Here is a 15,200-nt window from a genome sequence, read left to right on the forward strand (position 1 = left end):
ACGCTGCTCCCAGAAGCGACTGGCATGTCTCTGTGGCCCCTGGTGGGGGTGGAAGGCAGCTCTGCGTACTGCCCCCACCCCCAGCACCGTCCTCACAGTTCTCATTGGCTGGGAGCCAACCAATGGGAGCTGCAGGGGCGGTGCTTGCAGGCACAGACAGCGCATGGAGACTCGTTGCCCCCCTCCCCTCAAGGGGCTTGTAGAGATATGCCAGCAGCCAGCCAGCCAGCTGCTTCTGGGAGTGGCATGGGGCCAGGGCAGGCGGGCAGCCTGCCTGAGCTCTATTGCACTGCCAGCTGGGAGCCGCCTGTGGTAAGCGCCTCCCAGCCAGAGCCTGCACTTCGCACCCCCCTCAAAAAACGGCTGGCCATAAGAGAGCAGCCAAAGTGCTGCATGTGGTTCCGGAGCCGCAGGTTGCCAACCCTGTCCTAGACCCTAAACAGCCAGGTTCAAAAAGTTAACAGCATTTACTGCACCCACACAATTTAATAGACTCTGGAGTAAAGGTGTTTAAACACCTGTCATATAAAATAGAAAAAGCTACCACAGAAATAATCAACATTCCAATGGAAACTGGTGACGGGGTACCACTGCCAGAGCAAGAAAAAGAAATTGGGTCAATTTCTGACCCCACTGATATCCTGTGGGAATCCCAACAACAGAAGGTGTAAACTGGAAAGTGGACAGGTTGGGGACCAATTAGCTAATTGCAGAGGCCAATTTACCATGGATACGTGTGGTAAAAGTTGGAGATAGATGTGGAGTTAAAAAGGGACCTAGCAGGACACTTGCTGTTTATTTGGTTCTTTTTTCTGCTGCAGTTGTGAAAGGAAAAAAAAATCAACACTGGACCCTCTCACAGGAAGTGGCTGTCTCCTGGGAAGAGGCCCTTCCTAATGCCACAGTTTATAGTTCACAAATAGGCAACTGATTGACAGCAAACTGAAGACACTTGAAAATCACAGCAGGTTTTTTTCTGCTTGTAGCTGGAAGGGAAGAGGCCAAGAATCACTTTTTGTTACTTAAAATAATAGCAATTGCAAGGAAGGGGAGGATCCAGCTACATCTGAACTAACAAGACGCTGGTGGCGAGGATCTACTGCCAGTCCTGCATTCATTTTAGTGTAATATTAGAGAGGTTTTTCAGCATCAGTGACAGTCACTTCATCAGTGAGCTGTGGCTCACAAAAGCTTATGCTCAAATAAATTTGTTAGTCTCTAAGGTGCCACAAGTCCTCCTGTTCTTACTTAATAACAAAGATGGTGAAAAAACAAAAGTTTCACACAACAGAATTGTAATTTGTAGAATTTAGGCAGCTAAAATAAATATGTTCCATGGTTTGAATTATCCAGTGTAAAATTACAGATGCATCACCTTCTCTAATTGCGTATCACCTTCTGTAAGCATTCAAAACCAAGCATTTCCCCCCCAGTAAAGACATGGCTCCTGTAAATGAAGCAGGTCGAGTGCCCCTGTGCCAGAACAGGTGCTCCCAGTTTGGCCAATTCAAGAGGATGGGGCAGCACCTGGGGCTGTAATAAAAATCAGGGAGACTCTAAGATAGGGAGACCTGGAGAGTCAGGGCTGTCTGAGGGTCAAGTCAGGAAAGAGGCAGGTGAGAGCTGCCTGGGAGCAAATGGTTGGCAGGTGAGAGCTGCCAGAGCAGGAGACAGCATGTGGCTCCTGGGAGAAAGCAGGAGAGCAGCAATGGGGATTTCCAGCTGACCTCCCCAATCCAGGGCCAGAGGGGTGGAGAGCAGCAGAGGGGCTTATCTGCTGCCACCTCCACACTGGAGAGGTGGACCCTGATGAACGTGAGAGCCAGGGGAGTGAGGGATGCTTCCCTGGTAAGATGATCTCCAAGCATTGAGATGGGGGAGGGGGTTTCCCCACTGGGAAAAGTGGTGTTTTAAGGACTACATAAACTGGCTGTGAGAAATGGCCTTTTGTTGGAGATTATTTGAACTATGTTTTGGGACTAAACCAGCCCCAAGGAGGAGTATTAAGCAAGAGAGCCTGAAGTGGAATCACCGGGAACTCAAAGTGGAATCTGATACAACTGAGCCTGCTCTACCACAGCCACCCATAGGAGGGCGCTCAAGGCAGGGCTACCCTATGACAAATGTATATTTGGCTTACAGAAAGAGAGAATTTAACCTAAAAAAATGCAACTAATCCCCCAGTCCTTTATACCAGGACTACAAAGTAAATTATCTTCTATTTCTTTTCAGGCAATGACTATGTAATTTGTATCAATGTAGTACATTTTAATGTTTAAAATTAGACTGCAATAATTCAGAAGTGTTCTGAATTATTGCAGTCTAACCTAGCTAGCACAAAATAGTGTACAATGAAGTTTGGTACCGTGAACAATATTTTTAATATAAATAAAATTTTAAATCAGAGCACTGCTTCTGAAGGGTAAACAAAGTTCATCTGTGATGTATATAAGATTTTATATATGAAGTGCAAAAAAGAAGGGTCTCTTCCCAGAATTTTACATACTGAGAAACTAAACAAAACATTCCTCAGAACAAAATGTTTCACAACCGTTATAATTTATCAGTCCACACATCACACTGTTTTTTAAAGCCTACAGGCTGTTTGATCCTATGGAAGAACGGTTTTGTGGTTAAGACAGTTTAATGGAAGTCAAGAGAACTAGAGCAATTCCCAGCTTTGCCACACCTCCTGCATGACCACGGGCATGGCACTTAAGATACATCTCGCTGCAGCCAAGGGTATAGATGTACCCAGGCTTGCTTTACCCCAGCTAGCTTGCTAAAAAGAGCGGTGAGGTGCTGGCTTCAGCTTGCTTGACCCTCTCCGGATATGTACTTGTTTATGCAGCTTGCGCCGCCATATCCTCACTGCTATTTTCAGGGAGCCAGCTGGATTAAAGCCAGCGCAGGTATGCCTACATGAGCTGCAAATCACACCCCTGGCTATAGTACAAGCGTACCCTTCATCTTCCTATGGCTCTGTTCTCCATCTGTTAGGGGTATTGTGAGGATAGCAGATTCATCAGTTTGAGGCACTCAGACACCACAGTGATGGGGTGTGTGCAAGTACCTAGAGAGACAGAATACTTCAGGGCCTAATCCTACAATGTGCTAAACATCCTTGACTCTCATTTTTTGTCCTTTACCTAGGTTGGTACATCTATGCCCCTCCAGCCCACCATTATAGTATGTGAATGCCTTAGACACATGAATGGATTTATTCTCAGAGCACCTCTAGTGAAGTAGGGAACTATTACTCAAGTCAGTGGGTCCTCAGTATCTTGAAGGATCAGGCCCTAAACGCAGCCAGGACTGAGGCTTTGTCTACACTAGCACTTTTGTCAGTCATTGGTATGAAAAAACTCCCCCAATGGTATAAATTTGGTATAAATTTCACCAACAAAAGTGCCGCTGTGGACAATGTTATAGCGGCAGGAGACGCTCTCGTGCCAATATAGCTGCCGCTGCTTGTTGGAGGTGGTTTAATTATGCCGGTGGGAGAACGCTCTTCTGCTGGCATAGAACGGCTACACAGGAGACCTTACAGTGGCACAGCTGCAGCGGTACAGCTATGTCGCTGTAAAGTTCATAGTGCAGACATAGCCAAGTCAAAGGCCAACTAGGTGAACTGATTTTGGAGGGTTTTACGCATTTCTCTCTTCAAATATTTATTTTGCTCCTCCTCTCCTTTTCTTGGCATTGCCAAGTATACCAGATACCACGTATACTCAAAAGAAAAGTTGAAGGGCCAAGGCCTGACCTTGAAAAGACATATGCAAACACCATTTTAGAACCTAAGACAAAATGCTAAATAGTCAGCTACTGCATAGTGGATTTAGAGGAACTCTTTGGAATATTAAATATAAAACTCATAACACTAAAAACATTTAAAAATGCAGTTCAGTCACACATGACCTGTATACTATTCTGTAATGACAAGATTCACAAACAAAAGCCTTCTACTGATTATGACTATTAAGACTAAACTAAATTTTGTAAATAATGTATATTGTAGTTATGCCAATTAACTATACAGCTGTACCAGAGCACACTAGGCCTGGACAATATATCTCAGAGAATGTGCACTACTAGGAAAAATTATGGAAACAAGTTGAACTTCAAAAAGAAAAACAAAATGATCCAACATATGCTCATACAGTTAGAGTAGCTTGCCTGGCAAGAAAACAATATGTATTACGCCCTGAATTATGTAAAGTCCTGAAAAACAAGGCAGGAATCTAAGTATGTTGTACAGGAACTGTGAAAGTCAAGAGACTAAAAAATGTAAACAAGATGGACTCTGTGTGAGGCACCATGTCCAGAATAATATCAGCATTCTTCAAGGTATCTCCAGAGCAGAGACAAGTCAACAAGACAAAACAAGGATCACTCACAAAATATTTGTATATTTCCATACGTATGTGTTTAATAAGCACTTATCTTCACTATTTACCTTGTCAAAGCAGATCAAACAATCAATATATAAACACTATATTCTGTGAATCTAGTTTGGTATAATGCATGGAAGCATTTCTATATTTTTCCCCTCAGTGCAATATTTTTTCTACATATGGTATACTAGAATTTACTGAAGTCTTTGAGAAACTTGCAAAGGCAGAGAGTCTGCCTTCACTGTTAGAAAGACTTAGGACCAAATATCATTAGCAAAAAGCACATTTCAAGAGCATTTTAATGTATACAATCAGGGTGTAGGTGTATAGGTTTTATTTTAAAGAAACAGTCTTTATTTAAAGTACTTTGCTTTGTGGATCTTATAAATATTACCATATTTTTTCACAAATGTAAAATATATTATAGCTGTTTAGATTTAAAAGGCAATTTCCACTGGGTGATAAATATTTTGAGAAAAATATTAACCTTCAAGAAAGAGGCAGCTCCGTGAGAACTAGTTTTTAAACATTCAGTTTTGTCAGTCCATCTCCTTTCGGCCCAAACTGACATTTTTCACTCAGGTTTCAGAGTAGCAGCCGTGTTAGTCTGTATTCGCAAAAAAGAAAAGGAGTACTTGTGGCACCTTAGAGACTAACAAATTTATTTGAGCATAAGCTTTTGTGAGCTACAGCTCACTTCATCGGATGCAGTCCACAAATGCATACGATGAAGTGAGCTGTAGCTCATGAAAGCTTATGCTCAAATAAATTTGTTAGTCTCTAAGGTGCCACAAGTACTTATTTTATTTTTCACTAAGACTTCCTTTGATGGCAATAAAGCTACTCCACGAGCCGTGGTTAACACCTTGGCGATTACAGATACTATAACTGGCTGCTCCTCATGCTTTCTAACACCCCAAGAGTGCAGGTATCAATAACCACAATTGTGCATTAAAATAAAATTTACACATATCAAAATATTGTTAATAGATTTCCCTATCTTAAAATGGCTTACATTAACAGTACTTTGAATTATTTCAGCTGCGGGTCGATTAGGTTTAAGCAATTCACCACTTCAAGAGTGCAGCTCACAAACAACACAACCCATTGAGGGGTAGCGATAGTTGATAGATTCATAGTGCAGATGAAAATCAGAATTGCACTAATTATTTGACATTTCAAAACTATAAATGAACAAGACAAGTTTCTTATACTGTACACGGAATAAGCTATAGTGAGCATATGACAATGAGGCTGGGACATTCTACACAGTTAGCTGGTGTTTCAGACTTGAATCTGTTAAAATAGGACTCAGGAAATAAAATGTTGCAAAGCTCTGTTGTCATAGCACTTGAACTATGCTCTCACGCTTTGTATTTCTGTTTCCCAGTCTCACTAATCACACAAATATGCTGAAACAAAACAGAAAGCTCATGTTAGAAAACTAACATCTATGAAGTTTTAGACATTTATTCAATAATGCAATTCTACTGAGAAAAAAAGAAAGTGTATCACATATTTCCATGTTATTTATCACTAATTTCATTAGTTGATTTATATAGAATAATTTTAAAGTCTGTTTTTTGTATCAAAATGTTAATTCCCCATATCCCACCTGATCCCGGCTAAGAGACTTGTGCCACCCAGAGACCAAGACTCAGGAATGGGTGGGAACTCAAGGGCAATTCATTCTTTATTCCAAATTGTCCTTCTGTTGTTAATTGTGATAAAACATTGGTAAGACAAGACCACTACAGCTGTTCCATTCTTTCCCATCTAGTCAATAAGGAGCATGTAAGCCTCCTTTCTCCAGAGCTAAGCAGAAGATCCATGTTGGCCTGACTAATGAGAGTTGAAAGGTTGCTCTGCTGCTAAAGTTTTTCCCTGGTACTACATCACTAACAAAGTGATCAGGCTTGTATATGAAAGTACAGTTTAAGTAGGAAAAAAACTGAATTATCCTATTTCCTCCTCCCTCGTTTTGAAAGCGTAAAAAGTATTAAGGAAAACATTACTTACATTCAAATCTCTGAAGTATTCATTATAATCAAGGGCATAACCCACAACAAACTTGTCCGGCACTTCAAATCCAACAACTGAAAAGGACCATAATTCATTGTTTTGTTAGACTTCATGTACCAGTGTTTGTTTTTTTTTTAAAAGCACTGTCATATTAGCATATATTTTTTTTAAAACCCAAATATCCTTATTTGTTCTCCTCAAGCATCCTCAGTTTCTAAACTATTTTACAAATCTAATTTACTTTTCACTATCTAGTCCATTAACTTCATTTATTGTACTTATCTTAGAAATGAAAACAGACTAGTTAATTTCATTTTCTGGTTTTCATGCAGTAGCACAATGCTGCAATGTATAGCTTACAAACGTTTGCTCCAAATAAAATCTATTTGTATTGACATTTTTGAAATTCATGAATGCATTTCTACTAATTTAGGTTTCATTTTAAAAGTTTCACATGCAAAAGTTACTTACTCTATCGTAACCATGGTTCTTCAAGATGTGTTGGCCACATGGATTCTACTTCTGGTGCACATGCCCCCGGTGCAGAGAAGATCAGATTTTTTTGAATAGCAGAGTTTGCTGAGGCCAGGCCTGTACCCCCCGCACTCAAGGGCATAAAGGGCAGAGTGGGTCAAACCATCCCTCAGTTCCTTCACCCATACAGAATGCAGGTAATTACAGGATTCTGTTGTAGTGCGGAAGAAGGGTGGGTCATGGAATACATGAGGTCAACACATCTCAAAGAACCAGTTACTGTATGGTAAGTAACTGTTTTTTCCTCCTCAAGCAACAGTCCATGTGCAGTCCACTTCTGGTGACACTCAAGCAGTGCCATAGTAGATAGGAAATGGGTGCTTGAATTGCATCTGAATAAAGACGACTGGGCAACGCTGCCGAAGTGGGCATTGGATCTTGATGCCTCCACTAGGGAACAGTGCTTTGTAAAACCATAGACTTTTCCTGCACTACTTCTACAAGGATCTCAAGAGTGTCTGCCATTCAGCACAGAAATTCCTGGAACATCTTATGGCTGTCAGGCTGTGAAGAAGGAATGTGCCTTGTCTGGTAAGGACAAGGAGATAGCTGCTGTTCTTCATTTTCACTTTCCTGCTGCTGACAGTGTGAGCCACTTGTGCCTTTTTACAATCCTAGGGGATCTCGTAGAGGAGGGAGACCTAGCCTTAGAAGCAGCAGTAGAAGTTGGCTTTCTTGTTGGCTGTGCCCCAAGGGGCCCAAGCAGAGCCAGGTATGACCCTGGTAAGAGTAAGGGGCTACAGGGGTGGGCACCATGGAGAACGCGCTTCCCTAGATGCCCTAGGTTTGTGTGTGTAATAATAGGTCCTAGATGCCCTGTCTGACAAATAGGGGTCATACGAACGGGACCAGGGTTGGCCTCCCTGCTGTGCTCAGAAGCTGAGGAAGCGAGTACTCCTCTTCTAGATGTGGGGCTGCTTTAACAAGATTCCCAAGGCGAGCTATGGGCTCCGCTCTTGCCAGGATCAAGAAAGTGCTCTGTACTGTAATGGCACCAGTGTTCAGCACTGCAGAAGGCACTCGCACCACTGAAGACAGTAATGGTGATTCAGGCTGAGCAGTCAGTTAGATCACTTGCTACCAAAACTGGCTTCTGTGCTCAGGTCAGTACCAAGAAGAGCTGTACCGTGGTCATCAGCACGGGAGTTGTAGATGCTGAGGCTGTCAGCGCCGGGTGGACCGAGACCAGTGCTGGGTGAAGCACAGAGCTCTGCTTGAGATAGTACTCTTGCTTGGTGATTGGTCTCTGTGATGGATGTCAGAGGGATCCCTTCTGGGCCATAACCTACCCTTTGAGGAAGCAGGTTGAGGTGATCTCTGCCTCTTTCTACTAGGTCCCTCTGAAGGTGACCAATATCTGGGCTCTCTAGAGCCTAGAGGAGCCATGTTCTTCCCTACCTCTCTCAGATGACTTAACTACTTTGCTGGTCTTGGCTGACACTTTCTTAGATCAGTGAGCCTGGGAACTAGGAGCTGAGCCGGAGCATACAGAAGTGTTGCAAGATGAGTGCTGTTCAGACCTAGAAGGGCCTTTTTCTCCAGATACAAGGAGATAGTTCTAACCCAAGGCAAGCCTCTTGCCTTGTGTGTTCTTTTAGGAAAAAATGGCCGATAATACACAATACATCAGATTTACCCCTCCCTGAGGCACAAAGACACCTCGGGTGTCTATCCTGCAGCGGGATAGCTGCATTGCAAAAGGGGCGAGTTTTGAAGCTGGGCTAGATCCTTGTACTTGGTAAATCCCTAACTCTAAGAAGACTTTTTTGTTGCTTTGTTTGTCTTATAGTCCACAGGTATCAAATACTACTGCTAACTCCACTAAACTGTCACTACCCTGTCTAGACTAATTATTTATAAAATAAATCAGGTTTTAGGTTGCACAGTATGCAAGAGAAGCAGACCCTATCTAGGGGTCTGGCTTGTGGCTACAGGCACCAAGCAAGAACTGAGGATGGTTGGACCTACTCTGCCCTTTATGCCCTTGGGCACAGGCGTGATTCCAACAGACACTGCTGGCCAAAAGAATCCAATCTTGGGTGCATCGGGCACATGTGCATCAGAAGTAGAACCTATATGGACAATCGCTGGAAGAACCACCTGTATTTTGGACATACCTACTAGACAATGTCCCTTTAATATAAAAAGGGTGTCAAAATAAGGTACATTCTGCCCACATGTATTGTAATGCACTAGTTAAATCAGAGTACATTGCCCAAGAATCATCAGAAAAAAGTGAACTGGAGACAAACATTCCAAATATTCTTACAGTTTGATTAAAAACATTCTATATACTTTGATAATGTGTTTCTTAGTTAATTTCAAAAAAATTATTGATGACTGGCAAAAAGGGGTCACTTACAGTCAGGCCGATATCCCACACTTCGAGGAGTTCTTTTTACCAATAAGCTGTCAATTAAAACCAGTAGAAATTTGAAATATGGAAATCAGCAGCTACAAGATAATCAAAAAAACTACACAGAGAATTAATTACTAAAAATCAAGCCAGTCTTGGACTTCACTGATATTGAATGGGTGTAACTGAAGGCAGAATTTCATCAATTAAATATATCCTGTATTTGCACCTCCCAGCAATCAATCAGATTGATCGGATCAAGACTTCTGGTTGAATCACAAACAGTTGACAGTCTAGCTAAAAGGGCAAGAGTCAAACATGCGCCTGCCGCAGAGAGTAGAAAAGTCAGCCAGGAGTTATGGTATAATTCACTTCTGAAAAGTGATTCTGTAAACTGGCATAATGAGACTCCATGTTCATTTTGTCTAAGAAACCTCAGGTACAGAGCTCTGTTCACAAGAAAAGAGACAGCTTTTCTAGTTATCACACCTGCAAATTGAGCCTGTGAGCTGAGAGCTAAACTGGGTTCCTTCCTTCTTATGCACCATCACCAGTAAATAGAAGTTCTGCAGGCCAAATCGCATCCATCTTTACAACAGTATGTTTTTAACAGGTTTGCACAGGTGCTCCTGATTATCCCTGTAAGTGGAATTTAATAAACATTTCTGTTGATGAGGCACACAGAGGCATGGAATCCAGCTCCCCCTTTCTCAGCTGCATTGATTCTGCAGAGCTAACAGTATTATCACTAAAGTCAGCAGATGTAACAGAATACAAACATGGAGCAGATTTGTCAAGTTAAGACAGTGCCATTTTTACTGCCACTTTTCAGAACAAAACTGCACTTTCCAGGAAGTAGAGAGAAAGGAGAACAGAATGAGTGTTCTCATACTTTTTGTCCATCACCATATATTGAGGTATCATTCCAATGACTCAAGGTAGTCCATGGATGCTCCTACACCCACATAAAGGTCCATTGTGGTGTCTTGTGTTTGGCTGCAATTGTCTGGGGAAGGCTTTGTGTGGAGAAAAGAAGAGAGAAAGTCCTGTGTCTGATGGATGAATGCTGGAGACAGCTCAAGCTGATTACGTACTCAAAAGTGTCACCTACTTAAGGGAAGAGGCTCTCTGAGATGAGAGGAAGAAGAAGAAGCCCTGCTAAGCCCCATTGCCTGGTATCATGATGCCTTTTGTCCTTTCTCTCGGGGATACTTGCCCTCTGGTCAACTTTTCACAACCTCTCTGTATTCCCCCATACGCCTTTCCCTACCTGCAAGACAGCCACATCCCTTAAGGGTGGAAGAGGATCTGCCATTGCCTATCAACATAACACTAAATCCCTTTGTATCTCTGAACCCAGCATTCAGCTAGGTTTCTGGAAACTTGTCAGCTTTCAGACTTTGTTGACATTTGAGGTTTACGGAAGTTTTGGCTGGATGACTTAATTTTTGGGGGCTGTTACCAGTTTGGGATTTGACCAAGGAACCTCAAATCCATATTGGGATGTGTGGACAATCTGCACAACAGCTGCAACACAAAGCAATGGAAAACACACAAACAGGCAAGTGTTTACAGGTACAAAAATGTAAAACCTCTTCACCTTTATGCTATCTCTGGTAGTTGCATATTTATTGGTTCAATCTTTTGACAAATTTTCAGTATTACAAAAAGCTTTTTTCAAAGTTAATGTGACCAGAATGTCGTTTACTATTATGCTATATGTATATGAAGTAAAATGTAATGGCAGGGCCCACAAGCCCTTTAAAAAAGGCCCCTATCAGGGACATACAGCCTTTGACACACTCTTCAAACTCCTCAATGTATTGTTGTGACCTCAGCGATAACAAACCAATAAGAAGTCTGTAATTGTCTCACCCTCGACATGTCATTCCAAGATTACCAGCAAAAGGAGCTACCTGAGACACGTCTAACAACTGTTTTAGTATTGGTGTGGCAACACTGCCTGACTAGACGCCACCTTCACCCCCTACTTATCTATAATTCCTATCAGTCAATATATCTTTATTGTAAAATGCAAATAAGATTCAGTTTGATAATGAAAGAGAACAAGCGATCTGAAGTGTAAAAACCATTAGGCTTGACAGCTACTTTGTTAGTAACATTAAATCATCATCAGTTTTAGTTGTTTAGTTTTTTAAACAAAATAAGTGTTTTAAAAATATTTTGACTAAAAATGTTAAAATCCTAAAAAGTAAAACCCAGCAGATGATATGGCCAGATTATTCTCGGACATTTGATTGTTATAGCTGAGTTGCACATAGTTACTGCAAGCTAATTGCAATTTTAAAAATTGCTAACCAGGGTTCCAATTTTGAAATCAGGCTTGCATCCAATAATATTAAAAAATACCCCTTAAGATTAATGAGAAAGCTCAGAGCAGAAACATTCGGAGGCTTTTAAAAAAAATCCGAGGGTAATCAAGACAAAATGCATGCCCAAGACACTCATACACACAGAGCCAGCCCCTACATCATTCTTCACTATAAAATCCCTTAAGCAGTTGGAACACAAATGACAGAAAAGTGCTCCTGTCAGTCTAAATAAATGCACCTTTTCACAATGAACAGACCCTATACTAGAGAAAGTGTGACCATGTACAATACCATGAAGGGTATTTTCACCTTTGAGTCATGGGGAAAAAAAATTCCTTTCAAATATAAAAGTATTCTATAATCCTATTTCACTATTTTTATAAAAAGAAAAGGAGTACTTGTGGCACCTTAGAGACTAACAAATTTATTAGAGCATAAGCTTTCGTGAGCTACAGCTCACTTCATCGGATGCTGTAGCTCACGAAAGCTTATGCTCTAATAAATTTGTTAGTTTCTAAGGTGCCACAAGTACTCCTTTTCTTTTTGCAAATACAGATTAACACGGCTGCTACTCTGAAACCTGTCACTATTTTTATAGTTCTTAAAAAAGTAATACACAACACAAGCCGTCGTAATCACAACTCACCTGACTACTTTTACCATCTTTGGATTGTACTGCTTCAGCAGAGACAGCAATGTTTTCATTGTTTTACCAGTATCAATTATATCCTGATGATAAAAAAGCCATGTCAGAAAAATATATAAAAGCTGTTAAAGTAGCACTTCCAGATTCTAATCAAAGAGCCAATGTCATACTGAGTTGCAATAATATGAAAATAACTCGTTAAGTGGAAATCAGGCTTTTCCTGCACATAAACAAAAATAGGTGTTATTCCCTATTGCACTGTTGTGGCCATCCTTTATGTGTAACAGATAATTTCTATCAGCAATAGTCATATTAATAACCATTGCAATGAAAGCGTTAGCACTGAAGCATCAGAAACACTCTTAATTTCCTAATTTGGGTTGGATTAACACAAAGCCTTCAGAGGAACATTCTTCTATCTGGTCTGAAGTCTGGTGTACATAAAATAAAGAAGTGGGTGGTACTGAAAGGCAAAATTGATTGCTGCATCTTATCTTTATATAGCTTCCCCCTAAAACACCCCAAACCACCTAAGGATTATGCCAGGTTGTATTTAACCGTTCAGCGCTTCAAATCATGGATATTAACACAAGTATGAACAAGGGCTGTGGGTATGCACACTAAATAGATTGATGCATGGACAAAGGCAACCAGGTCTAACTGCCATGTCAGTAGCTTTTAAAGTCAAGACAGAAATCAGCTACATCACTGACCTATCAGTGTTTGACCCTGTGGTTACAGGTGGCAGATCTGAGTTTTCTGGAGTCTTTTTTGCCAGTCACAGGAGGCATCATATAAAAATGATGGTACTATCATACATAAGGAGAAAAGTTACAGTAAAGCTATTTTTATTGTTTGATTGACAAGCAGAATGGTGATTTGTAACGGGGCTCGTGTTGATAAGCACCTGCCATGTAGATGATATAGGCCATTGAACAGATGAGAAACTAATTTATTTAGCTGCCTGGTGCTCAAAAGACATAAATTAATCTGAAACGGGACCGATATAAAATTCAATATACTCGCCCTTCAGAAGTAAAATACACTTCAAAGAAGACAATGATCACATAGGTAACTGAAATATTTGTGTGGAAAAAAAAGTAGGGAAGTAAAAATTGGTGCACACATACTTTGACGATGGGTGCACTAAAACAGAATTTAAAAAAGATGGACTAGACTAGCTTTCTTGGATTAAAGCAGGATCCTGTGTAAAAACCCAGGATTTCCAAGGTAGGAACTCTGGGATGACAAAAGGAAGTTGTTACTCCCTTGTGCCATAATAGGATCAGTTTCAGGAAATGTTTCTTATTGACATAATTATCATAGTTTATTTAAGTGAAAAGAAGTTCATATGATTTTAGGTTTCAAAATATTGTTTGTGTAAATAGGAAGTTGTTTAATTGTTTATTGCCATTACTTCTCTATCCTAAGGTTAAAAAATAAGGCCCTACTTAATTTGCGATACTGCAGAAATTACGGATCCCATAATATTGGGCTTCCACCACAATTCTGCCATCTGACTGGGGCTGACAGTGGGAGCCCTGGTTGTCAGCCCTGGGTGGCTGGCAGTCCGGCTGTTAGTCTCGTGCATTAATGACTGTAATATAGTTGCAGCAAAATATCTGGTTATCAAAAAAATTAGCAGGCATAACAATACTTGAATGCTTATATTGTTCCAGCAAATTTTTCTTAAACAAATAGGTCTTCTCTGGCTTTTCCAAATTACTGCAATTAACAAAGGACCTTTATTACTTTTCCGAGATTTTGCATGTCTTGAACGCAACTCAGCTGCAATTATTTTACAATCATCCCATGATGTAAGTAGGGCCTTAGTTATAAACCTTGTTCAAGAACATTATCTGCAAATGAATCAATATTTACTCCTGGGGGGCACTCTGCAAAATTCTGCAAATTTTATTTGCCAAACAACACTACATAATCACACCAGTTTCATTTATTTATTAATATTATTTATGTTTATTTATATTAATTTCAAAATACCTGTCAGCAAGTATGTCTGTAACAATACAAAAAGAAAAGGAGGACTTGGGGCACCTTAGCGACTAACACATTTATTTGAGCATAAGCTTTCGTGAGCTACAGCTCACTTCATCAGATGCATCCGATGAAGTGAGCTGTAGCTCATGAAAGCTTATGCTCAAATAAATTTGTTTGTCTCTAAGGTGCCACAAGTACTCCTTTTCTTTTTGCGAATACAGATTAACACGGCTGCTACTCTGAAACCTGTACCAATACAGAAACATATAAAAATTCCTCCAGGAGAAAGAGTTTAAAAAAAAAAACCCTACCACAACCCAGTTCCTGTTTCTCTGCCCTCCCACCCAAGCCCAGCTCGGGAGCCAGACACCCAGAACCCATTCCCCCCAGAACCCAGTTGCAGGGCCCCCCCACCAGCCAATACACCCAAATCTCCCCCCGCTCCTCCCCCCCCGAGCCCAGCTGTGGGTTCCCCCAGCCCAGATACTCGCACCCCCTCCTCCCCAGAGTCCAGCTGCGGGGCTTCTTCTGGCCCAGATACCCACTCCCTTCCATCCCAGAGCCCAGCCGAGACATCCGCCCCCTTCACCCCCACCAGAGCCCAGGGATCCAGAGGGAGAAACAGTCTGATGTTCAGTCCCAGGCTTGCATGGCGTTTCCTGCGCGCTGCCCTGTCCTTCCCTCAGGGCATGCTGGGAACTGCAGCTGCCAGGAGCCCTTTCGCTCCCTCTTCTATGTGTGAGCTGGGCTTTATTGGGTCCAGCAGCACCTAGAGCAGCCAGCAGCACTGCAATCTATTTCTGTGGGGAAAAGGAAATTCTGCATATATAACATTAATTTCTGCAAAATTCTGCATTGCACAGTGGTGCAGAATTCCCCCAGGAGTTAATACTGACTGGCTAGAACAAGCCTCCGTC

At 41.4% G+C, this 15,200-nt stretch overlaps 1 protein-coding gene and 1 long non-coding RNA gene across 2 annotated transcripts in view; one reads left to right on the plus strand and one right to left on the minus strand.

The window, feature by feature from the left end:
* The first annotated feature begins 1,141 nt into the window (after positions 1 to 1,141).
* On the plus strand, positions 1,142 to 5,540 carry LOC122455755. Its single transcript, XR_006274207.1, has 2 exons — positions 1,142 to 4,976; positions 5,213 to 5,540. It is a non-coding gene; the product is annotated as an uncharacterized LOC122455755 (long non-coding RNA).
* Positions 5,425 to 15,200, minus strand: part of HPRT1 (hypoxanthine phosphoribosyltransferase 1) — a 33,102-nt gene continuing 23,326 nt past the window's right edge. The window contains exons 6-9 of the mRNA XM_038416490.2: positions 12,286 to 12,368; positions 9,313 to 9,359; positions 6,414 to 6,490; positions 5,425 to 5,806 (exon numbers count right to left, since the gene is read on the minus strand). Of these exons, the coding sequence (XP_038272418.1) occupies positions 5,759 to 5,806; positions 6,414 to 6,490; positions 9,313 to 9,359; positions 12,286 to 12,368 (255 nt within the window). The 3' untranslated portion in view covers positions 5,425 to 5,758. The remainder of the gene's footprint in view (positions 5,807 to 6,413; positions 6,491 to 9,312; positions 9,360 to 12,285; positions 12,369 to 15,200) is intronic.

The sequence above is a fragment of the Dermochelys coriacea genome, chromosome 9 (assembly GCF_009764565.3).
Source record: "Dermochelys coriacea isolate rDerCor1 chromosome 9, rDerCor1.pri.v4, whole genome shotgun sequence".
NCBI classification, from domain to species: domain Eukaryota; kingdom Metazoa; phylum Chordata; order Testudines; family Dermochelyidae; genus Dermochelys; species Dermochelys coriacea.